At 41.0% G+C, this 24,735-nt stretch overlaps 1 protein-coding gene across 20 annotated transcripts in view; it reads right to left on the reverse strand.

Annotated features, from left to right (window-relative positions):
* Positions 1-24,735, reverse strand: part of DST (dystonin) — a 516,386-nt gene that overhangs the window by 250,480 nt on the left and 241,171 nt on the right. For 10 of the 20 annotated variants that reach the window (XM_070361385.1, XM_070361379.1, XM_070361382.1 and 7 more), the window contains 4 exons: positions 6,369-6,458; positions 5,742-5,840; positions 4,066-4,143; positions 1,743-1,835 (listed from right to left, as the gene is read on the reverse strand). In XM_070361385.1, coding sequence (XP_070217486.1) covers positions 1,743-1,835; positions 4,066-4,143; positions 5,742-5,840; positions 6,369-6,458 — 360 coding nt within the window. The remainder of the gene's footprint in view (positions 1-1,742; positions 1,836-4,065; positions 4,144-5,741; positions 5,841-6,368; positions 6,459-24,735) is intronic. The other 10 variants (XM_070361397.1, XM_070361384.1, XM_070361393.1 and 7 more) reach the window with 2 other exon arrangements.

Genomic DNA, 24,735 nt, shown 5'->3' on the forward strand with positions numbered 1-24,735 from the left:
TCCCTGGGAAAGTTGCTGAGCAACTCCACGTGAATTCTGCTTTTTGGCCCATTCTAGTTAGACTTCACCTGTTCTGATAACAAGGTTTCAGGTCTGGAGCCAGGCCCCAAACCCTGCCTTGCTCGGTACCCTAGGTCCCCGAAGGATAGGGCCTCTAGTGATGAGGGTCCCTGACTCCAGCTCCCAGTCATCAAGCCCGCTGAGCGGACATTCGCCTAATATATCTGTATTAGCTGCTGTATCGGCTGGCTGGCTGACACCCGGTTACCTGGTCTCCTGGTCCCTGGGTCCTCTCCTCTGATGTTCTAGTGCCTACCCAAGTCCTGGAACCTATAAGATTCTACTTCCTATAGCTGTCCATATATGCCAGATTTAGCCTGTTCCCAAATGAGCCCCAGGTACATTATTTCCACCATTCCCCTATAAACCCTGTATCCCACTCAAATTTTTTAAATATTAGAAATAAGTCTTCTTTCTCCCAAGATGTGGTCAAAACCACAGCTCCTCTCTGAAGCCGGCAAGCCATGTCTTCCTCCTCCAAGGCCCGCCACACAGCCATCAATCAGTGGACGTGCCTCGTGCCCACCAATACGACACTCCACGGTCACCCAAGGGATTGATAAACCAAAGCAAGCACCAAAAGTAGGACTCACTTTAAATCAAATGCAGATTATTTTTTAATGCATCATTTTACAAAAACCAAAGGATCAAAAGCAGCCTTTTATTGGCAATTAGATAATTCATAGTAATAAATTTGCCTTTGCTGCTGCTACTGCTAAGTCGCTTCAGTCGTGTCCGACTCTGTGCGACCCCATAGACGGCTCCCCACCCGGCTCCCCCGTCCCTGGGATTTTACGCTCTTAAATCCCGTTTGAGAAAGTACAAGGCCACAGGAAACACGGATGGCTCGAATGCAGGGAATCTCTCTGTGAGAACGACACCGCCACCTAGCGTCTACAACACCAGGAGAAAGCGGCATGTTCAGAAACCGCAGGATCAAGGAAATCCACTCCAGGTCAGGACTGAGTCCTAACATTTTTATGCATCTAAGTCAGGTAATGTTGGCCAATAAACAAAAAAAAATGTCTACATTCAATAAAAGGAATCTCTGTCTTTCAACTTTGGAGATAACAAGCACTGTTCTAAAAACATTCTAAGCTTTTCAACAACAGGATAAAGGGCGCCAAGCCCATAAGCCGCATGTTTCTGAGGGGAGCAATACAAATATATTGTTTAGGAAACAAAGTCTGAATATCGTATCATTTACATAAAGCATCTTTAAAAAAAAACTGATACAAATGAGCTTATTTACGAAACAGAATCAGATGCACAGACTTCAAACACAGATTTATGGTTACTAAAGGGGAAAGGGTGGGGACAGATAAATTAGGAGTCTGGGATTAATAGATACATACTACCAAACATAAATAATCAGCAAGGACCTACTGTAGAGCACAGGAAACTCTAATCAAAATTCTGTAATAATCTATATGAGAAAACAATCTGAAAAAGAATGGATATATGTACATGCCTATGAATCAATCTGCTGTACTCCTGAAACTAACACAACATTGTAAATTAACTATACATCAATATAAAATAAAAACTAAATTAAAAGAGAAACAAAGTCTGAAATTTATGTCCCCCTGTTGGATGTGAATGCATAATTCACCCTTCACCTGTATCACTTGAAAACCAGCAATGAGGTTAAAAGAAATGACAATTAAGAAAACTGGGCTTACCTGAAAGTGCAAAATTATCGTCCATATTAATCCCAAAGTCAATTTGGGATTTCCATCTGTTATGTCATCATTTCTAATATTCACTAATTTCACCTGTTTTGTATATGAAAAGAGAAAACAAAATGCTTTTCAAGCAGCACATGAGTTATTTTTACCTACATAAAGGATTCTAAATTACAGATAAAAAGAAGCCTGAATAATTTTAATACCCATAATCCTTTAAAATACTGTTTTACCCCTAACCCCTCTCATCTTAGGCTGCAAATTACAGAGTAACAACAAAGCCAAAATGTTTCTTTTCTACAGCAAGCACTGAAAGTACACTTGTCAAAACAAAACCACTGTTCAAGTAAGAAGTCCTAAATACCTAAGTTTTTAAACTAGAAATAATATTGTCTTTTGAAAATAAGTGTTATTTTATAATTAAGTAGGAAACTATTCTGAACCATCAAATAATTTTAACAATTTTATCACACTTCTATCCCAAAGAGTGTAAAAAAGAAATCTAACACTATTATTCCATTTGTCTACCATAGACTGCTACCAGGATAAGGAACTATGGAAGTCACTGGACATTTAGCAGACTGTTCAAAGCTTTAACAATAATATGCCAGTAATAACCAGATTTAAAGCTCATCAACTGTCAAATTATGCATTCAGATAAATTAATGCAATAATGATAACTAACACTTCCTGGAAAAATAATTAAATATCATGAATGATACCTAACATTTTACTTCCTGGACAAATCACTACCAAAAATATTTTGACAAGGAGACATAATTAACCATTAATCTTCTGGAAATTTCCACTAGAATTAAGACTAGTAAGGCAAATACCAATAACACTTAAAATATAACCACTGAAAAAATAAATATATATACAACCACTGAGTATTTGCTGTGGCTGCTAAGTCGCTTCAGTCGTGTCCGACTCTGTGCGACCCCACAGACGGCAGCCCACGAGGCTCCCCTATCCCTGGGATTCTCCAGGCAAGAACACTGGAGTGGGTTGCCATTTCCTTCTCCAATGCATCAAAGTGAAAAGTGAAAGTGAAGTTGCTCAGTCATGTCTGACTCTTAGCGACCCCATGGACTGCAGCCTACCAGGCTCCTCCGTCCATGGGATTTTCCAGGCAAGACTGGAGTGAGCTGCCATTGCCTTCTCCGAGTATTTGCTAGAATTTACTAACTAAATTTAGTAACTAAAAGCACTATGATATTCATAATAAACCAACTAAAGGACTATCAACAGTTTTTCCTTCTCTTCCTTACCCTCTCTTCTCTTTTTTCCCTCTCCATAAAAAAGCAAAATTGTTGCCACCTCTGATTTCTCAGTTTTCAGTTGCTTTCAATTCTCCTGAGTTTCACTGTCTCCTCCTTTTTTCTACTAACTGAAAGCTACCAATTACTTGGCTTATACCATTTTAATCACAGTAATACCCAATCAAGATCAAATCCAATTCGGTGTTCATTTTTCTCCCATGATTTCCTCTGAAACCTTAAGCCAGTTGGGGACTGTTGTCAGAACTGTTTCATTTTTAACCGCTTCTAAATCATCCAGTTGTACCTGCTTTTAAAATATGAACTACTGCCTCCTCACTACTACATTTTAAAAATAAACACATGCAAAGTTTTTTTTTAATATTATATAAACTATCTTTTATAAAAATAAGGCAATTTTGTAAAGTGAGTCTAAAAAATATTCTCTCCCCACTACTAATAACTGTTCTTTGACATTCTTAACATTCTGTTGCTACTAAAATGTCGCTAACTTCCCAGGCAAAAGCATTACAATTCTAATAGAAGGAAAATCAGTAGCTGTTATTCAGATGGTAATGTAGCCACTTATAATTCCTCTGGGCTTACACTACGATTAATTTTCTTTTCTTTGGAACAAACGTTTAAAAATATTTTAAAATATCAGTCTCACAAAAGCACAAGTTTAATGCTTAGGAAAGTGAACTCGCTCAGTTGTGTCCGACTCTTTGCAACCCCATGGACTGTAGCCCGCCAAGCTCCTCCAACCATGGGATTTTCCAGGCAAGAATACTGGAGTGGGTTGTCATTTCCCTCTCCAGGGGATCTTCCCGATCCAGGGATCGAACCCAGGTTTCTGCATGGTAGGCAGACTCTTTACTCTCTGAGCCACCAAAGAACCTCTGTTAATGATCATTAAATCATTATCAAATCATATTAAATGTTAATGATTAACTCAAAGTCAAATTTAACCTGTTCGTTCCCTGTCATGGTCCTATGCAGATTTATTCAGTCACACATGTGTTGTATTATATGATTACAGCTTTGAAATTCAAACATCATACCTGGCGTCTTTTCAAATAGTCAAGTGCAATTTGTACATTCTGGAGTCTGTGAAAACGCATCCGACCCTTCTCTCTGGGCTAAGAAGAGAAAAATGCAGGGTATGAAAAACATTATATTTTCTGACACCATTGACCATGCTAAATATATTGAATATACTATATAAATACACTGCATGCTCGTCATACTGTCAAAAATTTACTGTTTGGGGAAACCCATTAAATTTTTAATGATATTTTCATTTTTTTGAATTACCTGAGATTCAATGTAAACTAGGGATTTTTCTGAATATGTTTTATTTAAATAGATCCTTTACTATGAATATTTTATTTAAACAAACGGAAAAGAGAAAGTATCACAGAATATACAGACATTTCATATTCACTAAACTACACGTCTAGCCTACAATTATTTAGCTATGGATGCACGCAAAAAATTAAATACCATTCCCCATTTGCCTTCTTAATAAACTCTAACTCAAGAGGGTTTTTTAATTATACATGTATGGCATGTTAATGAAAATGAGGTAAAGTAGCATGCAGTTAGTATAAAAACCACCAAGAAGGAGAAAGGCAGTAAAGGTTTACTTAGCCATGATACAGGAGAGAGAAAAGCAATTAAAGCCACGTAATATATTTCCTCTTTATTTTATTTTTGTTTTTGCACACAATCGGTTGGACTCTAATAGTCTGACACTGCCTGGGGATGGACGTGATGACGTGCTGTGTCAGGGAACCTGACAAACCATAATTCTTTTCCTTGATGCCGTTTCCCGTAAGAAACGTTACAAGTCAGCAGAAGGAAAACATAAGGAAACAGAGCTGAGAAAATGGTCAACAAAAATACAAAGGATGGAGCTGATAACTGACCACATAAAATCTTCCAAAGGGAAAAAAAGAAAACTGAGAGCTGAGCTGAAATGTGACTAGGTTGCTGAAGCCAAAGGCAGCAGAATTAAACAGACGGCGGACCCCAGACTGGGGAAATAACCCCATGTAACAGGAGAAATGATGGCGATGAATCCCCACTGCATCCACAAAACACACGTTCCAGTGAGAACAGGGGGCTCCGGGGATATGATGACCAAAGAAGCGCATCTGTCCTGCAGAGGTAGGCTCAGGTGACTGAGTGCCACAGGGGTGAAACAGCTCTGTCAGGAGCCTGGCATTTAAAACATCCTCCCCAAATAAAATGAGACAGATAAGGCAGGCAGAGAATGTCTGTCTAATACCAACTGCCAATAGGCATGACTTAAAGCATAGTCTTAAATATAAAATAAATGTCCATACGTTCCTTCCAATAAAGCAATGAGCAGTTATGTCTGAAATATGAATTTCAAAAGTGGAACTGATGTGCATAAAAATTAGCAGGCTGGTTGTAACTGTAAACCTTCACACTTATACAAAAGGTATATAAACTTCTTTAGCTCAGATGCCATCCTATAGTTTAAGCACGTATGTTCAAATACCATGCAATGCATACAGATACAGAAATAAATTTAAAGAGAAAATATGTCCTTTGTCCAATCTGTTGGTCCACACACATCCACCTCCCTGTGGGTCTTTGGGCCTTTGCACCATTTTCTAAACAGGAGCCAGAAGCCGTGGGTTACTCTACGGTGTTAGCGCTCACCGCACTGTACCGGCTAGGTTAGTCGAGTTACGGGGGCGACACCTACCCCCTTATCCTCATCCTCCACATCCTCATGCCGTTCATACTCGCATGCTTCTGAGGCACTCACCAACCGTAAGGTCTTCAAAAAATCTCGCTCCCTTGGCTAATGAATATAACAGACAGAAGACAGGACAGCAAATACACAGACAGACCAGAAATGAAAAGAAGAGCATGAACAGAACATAATGAAGGAGACCGGGTAACCGAGAGGGGGAGGGATGTTCACAAAAAAGGAGATGACACCTGTGGAGGGGTTAGACCATCTGTCAGAAAGCGGTGCTTATTTCCTTGCTATTGGTGAGTCTTTTAATAGGGGGTTATATTATGCATCCAAATTCTGCTAAGCATTAAAAAAAAAAAAACCAAGGTAAAAAGAACAGCAGTAGTATTTTAATTACAGAACTGATTACATAAGCAAGGTCATCAAAGTGTTTCCATCTCCCAAATGCACACCACTTAAAGTCTGAAAATGCTTTAGAATCTAACCAGAACTCTTCTTTCCAGCGGAATTCATAGCAGCTCACAAGACGGATGCTGCAAAAATCTGAATAGTTTGTGCCAAAAACATACTAGGTCATACGCAAAAAGGACCACACGTTCCTCCAAATAAATTATGAAATTTAAAACTTACCAAGGTGTCTCCGGAAAGAACCTCCAAAAGAGAAATCAAATTGTGTCCGTCCCTCAAGTCTTCATAGAGATCGTTCACGTGTTTTCGAACCTATGTACAGAAACACAATTTAAAATATTTGGTTATAGAACTTGGATTATCCTTAACACCCGAACGAGAAAGTGGACGAGGAGAAAACATTCCCCGTGTGTTCATTCATGAGGTGTTTTACACGGGCCCTGACCTGAATCACCATTCCTGAGACAGCAACCAGGGACACCTTAACAAGCTGAGTGTTGAGCCCCCCAGCCCCGAGTTGGTCTTCCTGATCTCTGCATCCCAAAATTCAAGATGCCAGAGGCACGCCCTCCACATGTTAAAAATCCAGAGATGCAGCCTGGGTAAAAGGTCCATGAGACTCTAGGTACTACTTCTGAAAATTCCTGTGAGTCTATGATTATCTCAAAATTAAAAGTTTTTTAAAATATATGTGAGGTTATAAGGCCTCTACTCAAGATTTCTCTGCACAGCATAAATTTTCCTGTGGTGAAGGGTTTTCTTTTCTTTTTGAATAGCTTCTTTTTAAATTTTCTATTGGACTACAGTTAATTTACAATATTGTTCTTGATTCAGGTACACAGCAAAATGGTTCAGTTATACATATATCGATTCTTTTTCAGTCTTTTCCCATACAGGTTACTGCAGGGTACTGAGCAGAGTTCCCTGTATGTCCTTGCTGATTATCTATTTTATATACAGTAGTGTGTGTATGTTAAACCCAACCCAATCCATGGGAGGGATAAATCACATAACCACACTCACAGTAACTGACAGTTAACAAGGATGGTTTACGTTTGAGTTTATAGCTCAAACCACCAAAGACTTCCCCAGAGCTCTGCTTTTCCCACAGAGGGACACCCCTGGCACACGCACTCAGTTTCGACCAGACAGACACGGTCAGAGCAGGTCTCGAGCGCAGCTGTCCCACGGCGGGCAGGCCCACCCCAACCTGCTCCCCTGGGCTGATGCTGGGCTGTGCTACTTCGCGAGCCGAGGACGGGTGCACAAAGGCAGAGACCAGCATCCCCCACAGCACGTGGGCACAGGCCTGCGGGCCCCCTGTCTGCGTGGACACACACTCTGGAGGTTTACACGCAGGAGTCAAGCTTCTGTGCACGTGCAAAGTGTCATGTGACTAAACAGCAGAAAGAAACAAAAAGATCCAAAATATGGTCAAAACTTTCCAACTCCAGAGCAACCAGCAAGAAAGGGCCTAACGTAAACTGGAAGCCAGCCTTTGATGGTTAAGATTTTCGGGTCTAAAAAAGCAGCTTGCTAAGTCGCTTCAGTCGTGTCTGACTCTGTGCGACCCCATGGACTGCAGCCTGCCAAGCTTCTCCATCCATGGGATTCTCCAGGCAAGAACACTGGAGTAGGTTGCCATTTCCTTCTCCAAAAGCAGTTTAAATACCACTAAATTTTGCTCTGCAGTGACCTGAATGGGAAGGAAATCCAAAAAAAAGAGGGGATACATGTATACATATTGCAGATTCACTTTGTTGTAAAGCTGAAACTACCGGGACATTTTAACTAGTTGTCGTCATTCGCCGCTCAGTTGTGTCCGACTCTGCGAACCCCATGGACTGCACCGCGCCAGGCTTCCCTGCCCTTCACTGTTCCCCGGAGTTTGCTCAAGCTCATGTCCATTGAGTCCATACCCCAATTTTAAAATCTTCCAATTAAAAAAAAATTTAATACTACTAAATTTTATTATCTTAACTGACTACATGCTTTACAGTATGATTTACTGTCAGAAACTATTTGTAATTAGTGAAGGATAAAATTCCCTTAAGAGTTTCATATCAAACTTATTCAGCTCCTATGACTAGTATTTGGGGACTTTCTGCCTAAGTCACAGTACTTTTTAATATTCAACTAATATTCATTTACCCATCTATGCATCATTAATGACAAATAATGTAAACATTACACTCAGGCCTAATAGCTCTAAGTAACTATTAATGCCAATAGAACCTATAAAATGACCAGCAAAACTGAAACAGTCAGATTATTTTTAACCAAGTGTTCCCATTTTCACAAGTTGATATTTTTATTTTGATTTCCCAATACCCAAGGAATATCAGCTGACTCTTTGGTGTCACAAGATAATTATATAATAGTAAAAGCAAGCTTAAAAATAATTCATTTTTCTTAAAAAAAAAAAGGAGCACATCATAACACATTTCAGACAGTCCTATTTAGAAAAGCTATAAATACCTAAATAAGGTACAAAGAGAGTATTCCTTCCATTAAATATTTACCTTCTATTAAATAAATGGCATTAAATGACATTCCCCTGAACTACTCAATTACATTTCAGAGATGAGCCAATTTCCAAGGATCTTTTCAGGAAGAAATCTGTGATATACATAACACACACATGTGCAGACAAGCACACATGTGAAATGAACGCTAATACTCAATTTTCTACTCACATATCAGAGTCCTGTAAGAACTGACGTGGTCTCATTCCAAGCCATGAGCTTGAATGTAAGGCTAAGGGCCCACTTAAAAACAAGATGTCCATGGATGGACGAATGGATAAAGAAGACACACAGTGGAATGTTACTCAGCCGCTAAACAACAGAGACCTTGAGGGAATTAGACTAAGTGAAATAAGTCAGACAGAGAACAAATGCTGTATGATTTCACTTATAAGTAGAATCTAAAAAACAACAAGTGAGCAAACAAAACAAAAATCATAGATACAGAGAACAGAATGGTGGTTGCCAAGGGTTGGGGCTCAGGAGTGGGTGAAAACAGGCAAAGCAGATCACAAGAAACAAACTTCCAGTTATAAAATAAATACGACATGGGGATGTAGTGTACAGCAGGGTGACTGTAGTCAATAGTATTGTATCACATACTTGAAAGCTGCCAAGAAACCAAGTCCTGAAAGTTAACTTTGGAGATGAATGGTATTATAACTAGAATTTTTGATCATCTTGTAACATATACAAATATCAAATCATGATGTCATATACCTGAAACCAATATAATGTTATCTGTCAATTATACTTCAATTAACAACAACAAAAAAAACAAGGCAGAAGAGCTAAGCTTGTGAATTTCATGCATATGTGTACATCTAAATCAATATACTCCTCTGAGTATCTCCAGTGTAATCAGAAAGTAGACTAATTCTTGAGAGCCTGAGCAGGAACATGAGAGACCACAGTTATATAAACAATATTATGCATCTCTTGACCCTGAGGCAGCTGTCGAATCTCTCAAAATAGACAAGTCTATCATGCAGGTCTGACATCTTCAGAAGGGACAGTGGAAACAAGCACACCGTAAGGATGCCCCCGCCCCGGGCAGGAACGAACAATCAAAGCTAAGAAAGCCACGCGCTCTTGGTCCCCTGTGCCCACCCGTGCCTGCCAGAGCCACACTTCAATCCAGATGCACTTCCTCTGTCTTTCTCACTCCAGGACGGTTAATGATGAGGTGTGATCAATAGCCAAGACGTGGAAACAGCCTAAATGTCCATCGACAGATGAATGGAAAAAGATGTGGTACATATATACAAAGGAATACGACTCAGCCATTAGCAAGAATGAAATAATGCCATTTGCAGCAGCATGGGCGGACCTAGAGAGGATCACACTAAGCGAAGTACGTCGGAAAGAGAAAGACGCAGACCACAGGGCACCTCTCCACGTGGAATCTAAAACGTGACACTAATGCAGCGATCTATGAAACATGGCTTCCTGGTGGCTCAGACAGTAACAAAATCTGCCTCGGAGGCAGGAGACCCAGGTTCTCCCCTGGAGAAGGAAATGGCAACCCACTCCAGTATTCTTGCCTGGAAAATTCCATGGATGCGGGAATCTCGTAGGCCTTGAATTACTTGCCATACAGCAGCAATTAACATAACGTTATAGATAGTAGATTTACTTCAATTAAAATTTAAAAGATCAATTAATTAAAAATCAATTAGAAATCAATTTTTTAAAAGATGAGGTATGATTCTGAACGCATATTTCACATAAAAGCAATTTCACAACTTGCTCTGCCAGACTGAACCCAACCATGGACATGAGGGAAACTTTCCACCACAAGGGGTCCTTTTCCACAACCACATTCATGCACCAATAAAGAAAAATTAAATTAGGCGTGTTTAAAGAAGAAGATTAAGCCAAGCAAAACCAAGTAAGGGAAAGAGAAAACATTCTACGCAGGAAAAAGGCTTTCAGCCCCGCCTCTGCCGCAGGCCTCACGAACCAGCTACCCAACCTCTCGAGGCCTCCGTTTCCTCACCTGCAAATAAAGACTGAAAACAGAAGGCCTCGAGTTCAAACTAGGGAATGAGAATTCTGTGACCTGAAAATAAAACTGTTATCTTTTTTAAAAAAATCACTGTCAACTTAAAAGAGAAAATATGTAAAATGGAAAGCTGCTAAGAATTTTAGGAAGAAATACAGAAACAGATTAACTCAGCTTCTGTAATGCTTGAAAACATGCTGAGTCATTATTTATCATGGAATACTGCTTATCTTCCTTGTCTCAGGGAGACATTCTGAGGTTCCAGAGAAATACTGTGTATGAAAAATGCTACCTAAATGCAAGATACCATTATTTTCATCTTCATGACTCCATATAAAACAAATGCACCATTATTAACAATAATAAAAATACATAAACGGACCTGACCCTGTGTAAGTGCTTTATAAGGCATGACTCATTTTCCTCACGACAAACAAACGAGATAGAAAAGGAATGCCAAGTAAAAACTAAATATCAGCATTATGGAAAATAAAAAGTAGAGTGTTACGAGGAAGGAGTGCTAATGGGCGAACTGAGTGTAAGCAGCTGAGGTCCTAGAGAAATACCCAGGCATGTGATCAATCGGGGTGAAAAAGGAAGGAAATAGTTCAGCTGCCACAGAAAAGCCTTTTATTCTGTCCAATGTCTGAGTCACAGACACGTGGCCTGGTAACTTTCCTTCACAGATGACTGCGAACTGCCAAGAGCTTCAACCTTCGGCTTTCACTTTTTAATAAAACATTCTTTCTTCTCATTTTGGATATTCTCTCCCTGTGGGACAGAAAGCTGTCTGAATAAATAGAGCTCGAGGAAATGATGAGCAAGTTGAAAGCACTCTGGGACACTCTGGGGTTAAATTATATAACTTGAATTACATAACAGGGATGAAGCATCTTTTTCTGTGTTTTCTGAATCCTATGGGATTCTCCCAGAATTTTGCAGGCTTTCTTAAAATGCGGTCCTGCATTGCACCTACAAGCTCACCCCTAGAGGGCGCTCATCTTTTGCTTAGGAGTTTTCCTAAGGAAGAGAAATACATGCGAAATGGGTGGGGTGAGACCCTGAACAAGGTCCTGCTGATGACACAAAAATATTCCCATTTTACTTCCGATAGAGAACAGAGTAGAGTATGCTGGGTCTTCATCATCGCAATGGCTCAACTGCTCAATACAGCACTCTGGAATTTTTATTTTAGCTTGTAATTGCTTGATTTCAGGTGGGCTAAATCAAATTCAAGTCTGAAGATCGGGCTGACCTTCAGGCATATAAACACAGTTGCTTATGTAATGCTTAAGGATACCTTTTTCAAAAGTCTGACTTTTAGTGGTTGATGTCAATCTAGACGAAAATCTCACTTCCCATATTTATCCTTAGTGCTACTGTAGAGCTGCAGTTCATGTCAGCAAATATTTATTAAGCATTCCTCATATGCCAGGGTACCACTTTGCTTTTATTTTTTGGCCACAAAAATAAAAAGTGGTTCTTCACTGCATGAGGCAGGCTCTCTAAGTCACAGACTCAGTAGCTGCGGCAGGAGGGCTGAGACGCCCTGCAGCGTCTGGGGTCTTAGTTCTCCAACCAGGGACCAAACCCACACCCCTACACTGGAAGTGGATTCTCAACCACTGGACCACCAGGCAAGCCCCTAAACTGACGCGAAGGGTGCAGACGTGGATAAAGAGCGCACGCCACCTCTTGAGGCCCACAGGCTGGGATGACAGAAACTTTGTGGGAGTCTGAGAAGGCCTCCCCCAAAGATGGGAGTGTCCCACCTGAAGTAAAGAACTGGACAGGGGGCCAGACGAGGGAGCTCCCAGCTCCGGGGAAGGACAGCGTCCGGGATGCCAAGGGGACAGGAGCGGGGATGGGGCGCAGGGGCAGGACATGGGGGGCTGACCTCCTCCTGGGTACCGACAGCCTGCACTGAGCAAAGCCAGCCGCTGAGCCCCAAGCAGAACGAGGACACACCATCTCTGAGCAACATGAAAGCTCCCACCCTATCCTGAGCAAACCCAGAAAGAGCTGCTGGAGGTCCAGGCAATAGGCGAGGATGCAGGAAAGGCCACTGGTGCGGGGCACACAGAGGCCACGCAGTCCCTCGTGAGCCCGGGGAAAGAGGATGCCCCCACCCCAGCAGCAAGGAGCAGACCACGGGCAAGGATGGCCAGGCCCCTCTTAGGGCAGTCCTAAAGCTGAAGGACACGCCACTCTGGCAAACAACCCCAAACTTTAGAAAGGCACATAAATAATAAAGGCTTGCCCCAAGACAGAGCACCTCGCAGCCTTGGGTGGAAAGAAACGGGAGACTCAGCTTCAGGCGAAACTACAAATGATGATGTTATTCAAAGCAATTTTTTGATTCTGAACAAATACATTCAGGAAAAATAAGCAACCACATTCTTGGGAGTGAGCTCCTTACAAGTCCTACTTCAAAAATAAAAATAACCTGCCAATAAGTTACTACATCAATTATTGATAGGTAAATTGATGCTTTAAAAATGCACAGAAATGCTTCAAAACACTGCATTCGCTTCGGTAGGTGCCTTTTCTGAATGGTTGTTTATTACAAACTTATGTCAGTACTATTTCTTCAAGAATGGTGAAGAAATAAAACCACAGCTCAGACTCTTGCTAAATTACCATAAATTCTAATCTGGTTCAGGGAAATATAAAGGGTAAATATCATTATCTGATGTAATAAAAAGGTGGTCATGCTTTTCTCTAGGCAGTATGTTAGGTCGGCATTAAGGCAACTCATAATTATCTCCTTCAGTGGTTTCTAACCATAAAATAAAGACATTAATCACACATCTTAAGGTATTAATGAATAAAATAAGGAAGCATTTCAAACAACTCAGTTGTTGGCCCCAAGTAGTACCAATAATCTGTCTACTCCATAAAGGACATGATTAGTTCTCAGACAAAGACTTCTCTTTTAAGCTTTCAGATGGACAGTCGACAACCAATTTTAAAAAACCAAACAAAATCAAAAGGTTTTCTCTAGTCTTTCATCACGAGGTAGAACTACCGGTCGTTAAGTCATCTTTCTTACTGGTAAACACGTCAAGATGTGGGAGCTTTTTGATTATGGTTTTAACCCAGGTACTTCTGATTTTCTTCTGTATAATTTTACCACTGTCATAGGGACATTTATAAAAGAAGATTTCAACTTTTAGAAATTTTAAAGGATGAAATTATTTTCTGTAATAATTTGTGTGGGGTTTGGGTGGCTGGTTCTGGTTTAGTTTGGTCTGATGTGGGTCTACTTTTCTTTTCAGTTCTTCCCTTTTACAACAGAAAGACAGATAAAAATCTGTTTTTGCATGGGTCTTCCCCTTGGTCTGCACATCTTTTATGGCCTGCAGAACTGTATTATGTCTTGGTGCTGAACAATTATAAATAATGTAATTGAAGGAGAAAAATAAAATTCAGAAGTCAATTACTGTACATATTATTGTGTATCTGCCCACTGTTTGGGGGTTGGTTTTCATTAAGGATGTATTCTAAAGAGCCTCCATACTACAACGTCAAACAAAGGAGCCCTGGTTCACAAAGACGTTAGCATCATCCATTCCGTGTGAGCTTTACAAGGGGTGGCGGGGTAAGGGTGGGGGTTAGGTGCAGGATAGTCACTGAGCTCAAAGGCAGGGATGCTCGGCCGGACGATGTGGGTCTCTCCTTTCAATGTATCCAGTGCCCACCTGGCTCATACCTGACACACGTCTTTCTTTAAACCATTTACCACTTCAAGAAATCATGGACAGTTTTCAATAAAAACATCAGGAAATGGGAGGACACCAATCATCTGCATTTTGACACTCATCTCTTTCCCGTTCACCTTCTTACAGTTTGGGCAAGAGGAAGCAAGAGCTGGGAAAGCGGGTGCCAGAGTCACTCAGCACTGACAAGGAATAATCAATGAGCTGGTCGGGGAAACAAAATTGATACAGATGTAAGCATGTGACTACAGTGATGTAACAAGACAGATAATGATTGCTCTGCAGAATATTATTATAAAAGCAACACACAATGTGAGCTCATACGTGCCAAGTCCTAAACACACGAAATGAGCCGATCTGACATACGGAGTCCACGCTCCACTATCAAAGTCCTATTACTTTATCACCAACATTTTTAACAAATTCCACTGTTTTCTCAAATTCTAGCTTTTACTGGAAAAGTTCTGAAACAGAATTGCACATGTTTTTCAATACAAATCATGTAAAAAATGTTTAACATTTTTTTCCCTTTTCTTGACCAACTTTATCTAGAAGTACTCTTTTTTTTTGGCCATGTCACAGTACATGGGATCTTAGTTCCTAACCAGGGACTGAACCCGTGTCCGTTGCATTGGAGGTGTCTTAACCGTTGGACATCAGGGAAGCACCTAAATTTTCTTTTTTTTAATTTTAACTTTCATTTAAAATTTAAGTTACAGACATGCCCAAAACTTACAACTAGTTCAAGAAATGTGTATTTCCTCCATGCTAATGCTAAGTCGCTTCAGTCGTGTCCGACTCTGTGCGACCCCACAGACGGCAGCCCATCAGGCTCCACCATCCCTGGGATTCTCCAAGCAAGAATACTGGAGTGGGTTGCCATTTCCTTCTCCATAAACCCCCACTAAATGACTCTCTGGTAAGGTATTCCCAATAAGGTAAGTTAGGTCAGGTTAACTATTAGAAACTGGAGACGAACTCAAGTAAATAAACCAGATAAAAATAAGACAGCTCCTGGGATAAAGAAACGATCGGTCATTGCCTCCGAATTCCAAGTCACTTTATCACACTGATATTCTTCTTAACACCTGTCTGTTATCAATTTCAAAGAAGCTTTGATCACCGTTAGTGATTAGATGGAGTAACTGTGGGGGCTGGGTGTGGGAGGGAGGCACCCTGGGGCACCCAGGGGTCCAGAGAAGAGCTTTGAAAGTGAGAAAGAACATGAGGGCCTTCGGCAGTTGCTGGGCAGAGAGAGAAGAGTCCAAGAGAGGGGTCAGGGAGAGGGTCAGAACCTCCAACGACTTGGCAATTCTAACGCAAAGGCTTGCTGTGGCCCCTGCTTTCTGAATACCTCTGAGCTGAATCATCTCCTCTGGGGCTTGTGTCAAACGCCTGACCGGCTGTCAGAGCCCAGCCTGTTGCACAGTAATTCAACAGTGAAGTGGACACTTGTCCTGAATAGGAGCTGGCTTCTCTCCTTTTGGCACCATTTAAAATACCTTTTACAGGAACCCTCCTACACTGCTGGGAATGTAAACTGGCAACAGCCACTATGGAGAACAGTACGAAGGTTTCTTAAAAAACTAAAAATAGAGCTACCATATGACCCTGCAATCTCACTCCTGAGCATGTATCTGGGGAAAAAAAATCATCATTCGAAAAGATGCATGCAACCCTATGTCCACTGCAGCACTATTTACAGTAGCCAAGACATGGCTATCTAAGTGTACACGGACAGATGAATGGATAAGAAGATGTGGTACATATATGCGCTGGAATACTATTCAGTCATTAAAAGGATGAAATAAGGCCATCTGCAGCAACACGAATGAACCCAGACATTATCATACTAAGTAAGTCAGACAAAGACAAATATATGTAGAATGTAAAAAAAAAAAAAAAGATATAAAATGAATTTATTTATAAAACAGAAAGAGACTCACAGACATACAAAACTTATGGCTACCAAAGGGGAAAGGGGAGTTGGGGGACAAAGTAGGAGGTTGGGATTAATATATACACACTACTATATATAAAATAGATAACTGGACTTGTCTTGCAGTCCGGTGGTCAATATTTCACTTCCAATGGAGGGGGCAAGGGTTTGATCCCTGGTCAGAGAACTAAGATTTCACATGCCTCTTGGCAAAAAAAAAACAAAAAACAATAGATAATAAACAAGGTCCTACTGTATATAGCACAGGAACTTTACTCAATATTTTGTAATAACCTGTAAGGCAAAAGAATCTGAAAAGTATATAGTATATGTATTCTATATATAATATATATAGAATATAATATAGAATATACAATATAATATATATTACATATATTATATTAAATATATATTATATTCTATATTATAGAATATACAATATAATATATATTACATATATTAAATATATATTATATAGTATATTCTATATTTTATAATGTACTATATTCTATATATATATATATACACACACTGAATCACTGTGCTGTACACTTGAAACTAACAAGATACTGTAAATCAACTACACTTCAATTTAAATTTCTTTTAAATACATAAAATAAAATTCCTTTTAGGACAACTGTTTATAGCAAAAAGAACCACAACCTCGGGGCACACAAAAAAGCAAAGGCCCCACCAAGCCCTCAAGGAGTCACTTCGCCTCCTTTGTAGAGGACGATGAGCGAGGCTGTGCCAGCGGCTGGGATGGTGCCCGGTGGCAAGGCTCAGGACTGGGAGGTGGGGAGTCCTCTGCAGGCGGCGGGGCCGGGGCTGAGGGTGCCACTCTGGGTGGGGAGCCGGCCAGGAGGGCTGCCCTGGGTCACACCGGCGCGGGCACTGCCCGTGTGCCGTTCGGAGCACTGTGCTTCCAAGAGAGGGATGACACGAGCCGTGGCTTCATGTCTTTTTAAGTCTTGAGGACTAGAAAATCTCAGGGTCTCTCAGGAGCGCATGTTAAGGTTCTGAGCCCTTTAAAACCCTGCGATGCTCTCTGATACTCCACATGCAACTGATTCACCCTTCTTTACACATAAGCCCAGGTCCTCGAGTCCTTACAAGTAAACAGCTGAGAACAACTGGCTGCATCCTCTTCACTAAACCTCTGAAGCAACCGGGATTAGGACAGGACAACTGCCGCAGGGAGATGAGCATGGAGACTATTTTTAAAGACACCCCCAGATCATGCGATCCCACTGCTTCTGCTCCCGACCACGCTGAAACCTGCCCCCTGTTAAAACGTTTCCTTCAATCCAGATGAAACTCCAAGGCCCCCAGACCCAAACATGTGGGCAGAATCATAAATATTGGTTTATCCATCACTAATAAAGAAAATTTTTGACACATGTTGTATACGCTGTTGTTGAAAAGAATCTCTGCCACAGAATTATACCTTCTGTGGGAAGATTCAAGCTTAAAAAGCTGGCATCAATTTCTTCAAAGTGATCACCTCTCAGGGATGGAGCGGGAGGCTGGGCTTAGCAGATGTAAGCTATTATACACAGGCTGGACAACAACATGGTCCCACTGTATAGCACAAAGAAGTGTATTCAACATCCTATACACCATAAAGGAAGAGAATGTGAAAAAGTATGTGTGTGTGTATGTGTGTGTGTGTGTATTCTTTTTATGGAATAAAGATATGTAAAGATACAGAGTATATATAGATACATATAGATACATAGCTGAATAATTTTGCTGTACAGCAGAAATTAACAGTGTAAATCCAATATACTTAAATTTTTTTTAAAAAAAGGACTACCTCCTAAATGACACTGCAATTTTACCAAATTTCCAGATTTCAAACTGCTCAGCAGAGACCTGTGGACCACGGACGTTCGACAGTTAGTCCTCACAGGCATTCATGACCAGAATCAGAGGCGATACCCACGTACGCCGCCTACTAAAGCCTAAAATCTAAGCGGATCTTATTTTTCCTCCAGTCCCTGTTCTGAACATCCTCTCTTTTAGACAGATAAGAGACCGCCTTGAAACACAGGGGCCACGTGTGCAAAGGTGAAGTGGGGACACAGCTGCGGTGCCCTGCAGCACACACGCGCCCCAGCGCCCGGGCGGGACAGCTGCACTTCCAACCCCGAGGGCTGAGAGAGCTGGAAAGGAATGTCGGATGGACAGTGGCGGTCTCTGCTTGCACTTGAGGTATTCTTTCTACCCGAAATGCTGTTCTGTCCCCTCTCCTCTGGCTACTGAATCTTGCTCTTTCTTCAAGGTCAAACTCCAGTGTCACCGAAACCGTGAAAGCATCCCTCCTTTGCCCTCCCGTATTCCTTGGCTTATACCAGGGCACCGACCGTCCTTTTCCTTCAAGAAGAGTTTTATGTACATGATAGCACAAGCGTACGCCCCTTAAGAGGACAGAGTCTTAGGTCCTCATTATAAATGCTTCGTGCTTCACACAGTACCCTTCATACAGCAGACAAAGAAGTTCTGTTCAATAAATAAAAGACGAGCCATCTGTACTTTGTCTGTGACCTTAGCCATGCCTTCAGCTGTGGGCTCCTGAGTGCCTGCCTGGTGATGGGGAAGAAAAGAGAAACTCAGGACACAGAATCATGAACTCCATCACCCACTTCCCAGAGGGAATCTGTCTGTCCTGCAGGGCCCACCAGGGCATCTGTGACAATCGGTACCTGGCACTGTGTCCTCTCGTACAGCTGGAGCTAAATAATGCTGCTCAATGACCAACACACAGAGGGAAACCTCCACTCCTGCACCAAATCCTCTAAGTGTTCCTCTTGACCCATCCAAACTGACCTGGGAAGTGACTGCCAGAATGGAGTTCAGGTAAACCAAGGTTTAGGACTTAAACAAGAATCTTTTTTTTAAATGCTTTTTTAAAAAATTGACATATAGATCAATGGAACCCAACAGAGTCCAGAAATAGACACATATTTACGGACAATTGTTTTTTATTTTTTCTCACCATACCACACACAGCATGTGGAATCTTAATTCCCCAAGCAAGGATTGCACCTGCGCCTCCTGCATTGGAAGAGTTCTAACCAATGGACCTCCAGGGAAGTCCTAACAATTGGTTTTTCACAAAAGAACAAAAGCAATTCAGTGTTGAATCTTTTCCACAAATGACGCTGAGAAACTAATATTCATCATGCAAAAGGATTCATTTGAACCTTTTCTTCCAAATGGATCAGAGACCTAAATACTGTATGAGAGCTAAAACTATATAACTCACACGCCCTTTGAGTTACTGAGTGGCAATTTTGTTTGCACACAGGACATGCTTACTACACTCATCAGAATTCACCAGGAATCAAGAAAAAGAAAAGCGCCCTGAATATAAGACAGGAAGTCAGGCCGTTCCAATCTGGAGGTACACACAATGAAAATACACTTAAAAGGACTTATGATTTGTATTTATTAAAAATAGTTTCCAAAGTAATCAATTAATAATTAAACCATTATATTAATTATAATACTAACGAGGCTAGAAAAACTGGCAATGCCAACCACTTTCACCTAAACAAAAAAGGAGATCTATATTAAAAGAGCAAAAAGCAAATGGAACAGCCATACTGAAAGGGCTACCCAGTGATGCAGCTGGGAAACATCTAATTTGAAGGACAAGGAGTACAATTCCATCAGCACGATTTACTGAACTCTTACTTGAAGCAGGTATCTCTTTCTTGACTCCATCTCATTCAAAAAGGGTTATCACAAAAAGAAAATCTTGCCTGAAATATGAAGCAATGTATTGAGTTGGCCTTTTCGAATGCCATTTTAAAAAATAAATCGAAGAAGGACGCACATTCAGCAGCTGTAAAAAATTAATAAATTAAAAGTTTTAAAAACCTCAATTAAATAGAGTCAGGTGGCCAGCAGGGGGCGCTCTCACAGTCTGTGATGACAGCGGAGCCCAGCAGGAGAAGACCCACCTTCCTAGCCGGCCAGGGCTCAGCCAATGAAAAGCCATGAGGTCTGTGTTAATCGCAGCGCACCCACCTCCTCTCCCCACTGTAACAGTGGTCCCCTCCCTTGTGATGCCTGAATGTTCCTGTGATTCCCCTTGGCTGCAGACCCTGTACTGCAATTCTCTGCTGCTCTTGAATAAACTATCTTTGCTGGAGAAATGCTGGCCATCTATTTGGCTCAGGTCAATGCAGCTATGGTATAAAACTTCATTCACTGAACCACAGCAGATCTTACATGTAGGAAAAGAAAGCCATCTTCACAAAGAGATTCAGAGCAAAGTGAATTCACACAAAAGCTTACCCTAAATATACACAAAACCTCACCCGGAGATAAGAGCTCCACAAACATTTTCTGTGAAGAGCCAGGTGGGAAATATTTTTGGCTTTAAGGGCCATGTGGTACAAGAACACACAAATGAATGGGCATGCCTGGGTTCCGCATAATTATTTATGGACACTGAATGTTGAATTTCATATAACTTTCATATGCCCCCAAATAATATTCTCCTTTTGATTTGTCTCTAATTCTTTAAAAAACTGTAAAAATAATTCTTAACCCATGGTCTGTACAAAAAGACAGGCTGTGGCCTGGTTTGGCCCTCTGGCCATATTTGAAGGCCTCTCCCACCAGCATCACCACCAAGACATCTGAAACACAAATACTCTGGGGAATAGCAGCACATTTGTCATTATCAGGCCATTCCTGTGAAAGAGGTGAATGATCCAACTGCCTTCCCTTCCCAAAGCAAATTCAGAATGAAAAAGACTAAGGTTTTATAAAATAACATTATCTTGTTCTTTTCTGAAAATAAAAGCAATACTTGCTCTTTGTAGAAAAACTGGAAAATAGTTACAGCAAAAGGGGCTGTTCTGCAAGAAAGAAAAAAACCCTTAAAGGTAAGTAAACAGGGAAACAGCTCAACACGTACAAAGGTAGGGAGGTGGAAGGTCAGAGATAATTTGGAAGGTGCTGAGCACAGAGTGGATAACGTGGGCCCAAGCTCCTGCTGCACAGCTGTGATGACCTGACTGACTTTCCTTCAACTCACTGTCTGCCTTCAACTCAAGTCTTAACACAGGTAAGAACACAAAGAGAACGTGCTAGAAAAACAAATATGCAGTGTAAAAATGGAATCATCACATGAAATGAAGGCTATGAAAGTGTGAAATGAAGTATTTTCTGCTTTAGGCTCTACCAATAAACAATACTTTTCCAAATGCAAATTTCTGAGCCCAGGTGAAACAAAGCCAGCTATTCAGAAGCCATCAGCTAAGAGATGAGGAGCCTGGGTGGGGGGTGGGGGGGTGGGGGGCAGGGTGTGAGAGGCACCATCCACCACATTCCCCAACGGTAAACAAGGAAGAAGCAAGTGAACAATAAAGAAAGCAGGATTGGCCCCAGAAGGCCAAACACATAGGAAAGAAATAATTTCAGCAAGCGGGCCACTAGCATCTTCCCATACACAGAAAACTGCTAAATCTCTTCATATGAGAGATTTCGTTTTCTTTTAACTAACAGTAATATTTCCATAGACTACCTGCCCTTGCTGTAAACCTGTATGTAGCCTGGCTCCTCTCCTGCCCCTCGGAGTCCGCTTTCCCCGGGTCACCTGAGGTCCTGTCTCCTGGGCTCAAGTCCAACATCCCCACTGAATAAAACCTAACTCTCAACTTATAGGTTGTACATATTTTTTTAGTCAACAGAAGCTTTAAGTGTTCTTAAAACTTTTTGACAAGAAAACTTTTAAAAAAGGGACAGAATTAATTCTTCACATATTTAAGAGCTGACATACATGTTTAATATCCTGCTGACCCAAGATATGAGGGTGGGAGTTACAATGAGCAGATTCTGGCTCAGTTACAACTCAAGTAGGCTGAAAGTGTGAGTTATCCATGAATTAGAAAGCCAATGACCCAGAAGAAAGGCTGTGAGAAAACATTCCTGCAAGGACAACCAAATTAACTAGATCCTGTCCAAATCTGGGATTCGAATTAACACAAAATTAATTAGACTTGCTTACAAACAGTCATTTCTAAAACTCTTCTGCAGGATTTCTCAAAGGGATGTTAATAGATATTCTTTGATTAAAAAAAGAATCCGTGACCAAGTGGTTTTGTGTAACACTGGATTAAATAGGGTTCTTTTCCACAGAAATTCAGTCTTTAATATGCTAATGTGTACCATAAATCTCTCCAATGTGGGAAGGCTGCTTTCCAAACTCTTGGCAAAGGAAGCCTTCCCCACCACCCCCACCTTACCCCAAGGCATCTCACAGCACTGGTGTTCCTGGGAACCTGTTTTTAAAAATGCTTTTCTTTGCCAAAAAAAAAAAAATATATATATATATATATATATATATATATTTTTATTTGATCCTGTCAACTCAGGAAAATTAATTTTAAAATGATCAAGAAAAGTCTGCATCAGAAATTAAATCCACAAACCAAAAGTCTGGAATTTAACAAATGAGAAGAAACATTAAAACTTCTTGTTACAGACTCACAGATAAAGAGAACCAACTAATGGTAACCAGTGGGGAGAGGCAAGGAGAGAAGGCAAGACAGGGGTAGGTGATTAAGAGCTACAAACTATTATTAACACGTAGAAAAGGAGTAAGCTACACGGATATACTGTACAACACAGGAATACAGACAATATTTTAGAATAACTACAAATGGAGTAAAACCTTTAAAAAGTGTGAGCCACTGTGTTATACAACCAGCTTATATCAACTATTCATCGATTTTTTAAATTTGCTGTTACATACAGTGCTCCAGCAGGGCTTCGTAGGTGGCGCTAGCGGTAAAGAACCCGCCTGCCAGCGCAGGAGACTTAACTGGTTCAGTCCCTGGGTGGGGAAGCTCCCCTGGAGGAGGAACTAGCAACTCAGTTTAGTATTCTTGCCTGCAGAATCCCTGGGACAGAGGAGTCTGGTGGGCTATGGTGTCACAAAGACTTGTTGGTCTTGACACAGTCCATGATGTCGCAACGAGCCGGACTCGACTGAAGCAACTTAACACGCACGCAGGCATGCACTATGCTCCAGTGAAATCAAAGTGTCTGCAAATAGGGCTTCTTTAGTTTTTTAAGCTTATGCATAATGAGATGCTTAAAACATCTGTGAACAATGTGAGACAAACTGTGAGATTAAAAAAAAAGATAACCCTGAAGATCATTAACTTGGGCACAGATCTACAGGACACATTTCTACTTTTAGGTCAGGGCACCTATATTATATCTTCCTGGTATAACTGTACTTAACTCTAAGAAATAGAGCTTTTACACTATTCTTCAAGAATTCAGTTAAGTGTTACTGATTTTGGAGATTTTGCTTTGTTTTTTCAAGGACTAGAAGGCTGTTAATGCTCTTATAGGAAATACAAGTGCCAGATTCTCTCTGCTCAGGCAGAAGGTTGAAATGCCATCTTGTGTTTATGACTCTACCAGGTTGCTGCTATGTGGATTATTTTATCCGGGCTAAACTCAACCAGAGATGTGATGGCACACAAATAATCACAGCATCTCATCTCAAACTGCCATGCCCACGGGAAGGGACACGGTGTGGGCTTCAGCCAGACCATGGGAAACACACTCCTTTATTTGGAGTTCACCGTCTAACTGGCATCTGGCACTGCAACAGAAAACCACAGCCCCTTCTCAGATGGGCCATCTCCTCAATATGCAATACTCAATGCGATACTCCTCTTCTCATAGGCAATACTATGACACAAACCATAAAAATGCAACCATCATGACCCACCACCACTGCTATGGAAGACTGGAGGACAGACCTGAGCTTTTGCTAATCTAAAAGATTTCTGAAGAGGGCACTATTCTCTGTGCTTTCCAGATGAGAAAACAAAGGCTTAGAACAGTTCAAGGTTAACCTAAATTATATATACAACATATATATATATATTTAGTCACTCTGTTCTGTCCAAATCTTTGTGACTCCATGGGATGTAGCCTACCAGGCTCCTCTATCCATGCAACTCTCCAGGCAAGAATACTGGAATGGGTAGCCATTCCATTCTCCAGGGGATCTTCCTGATTCAGGGATCAAACCTGGGATTCTTGCATTGCAGGCGGATTCTTTACGGTCTTAAGCCAGCAGGGAATCCATATATATATATATATATAAAATACACACACACACAGATGTATAAGAGAATCGTTGAGCTGTATACCTGAAACTTATATGATATTGTAAATCAAATATACTTCAATTTAGATTTTTTAAATGAAAAGGGAGGGACAGTTTTATAAATCCAAGAAAAAAAAAAAAAACGGACCCTCCTCCGGGCTCTAGGGCACAGTGAGGGAAGATGCTGGAAAAGGCGGACTAGCTCACAGAGACTGCCCGCCAGGACAGACTCCAGGCAAGACTAGCTTACTT

Source organism: Bos mutus, chromosome 23, assembly GCF_027580195.1.
Source record: "Bos mutus isolate GX-2022 chromosome 23, NWIPB_WYAK_1.1, whole genome shotgun sequence".
NCBI classification, from domain to species: Eukaryota; Metazoa; Chordata; class Mammalia; order Artiodactyla; family Bovidae; genus Bos; species Bos mutus.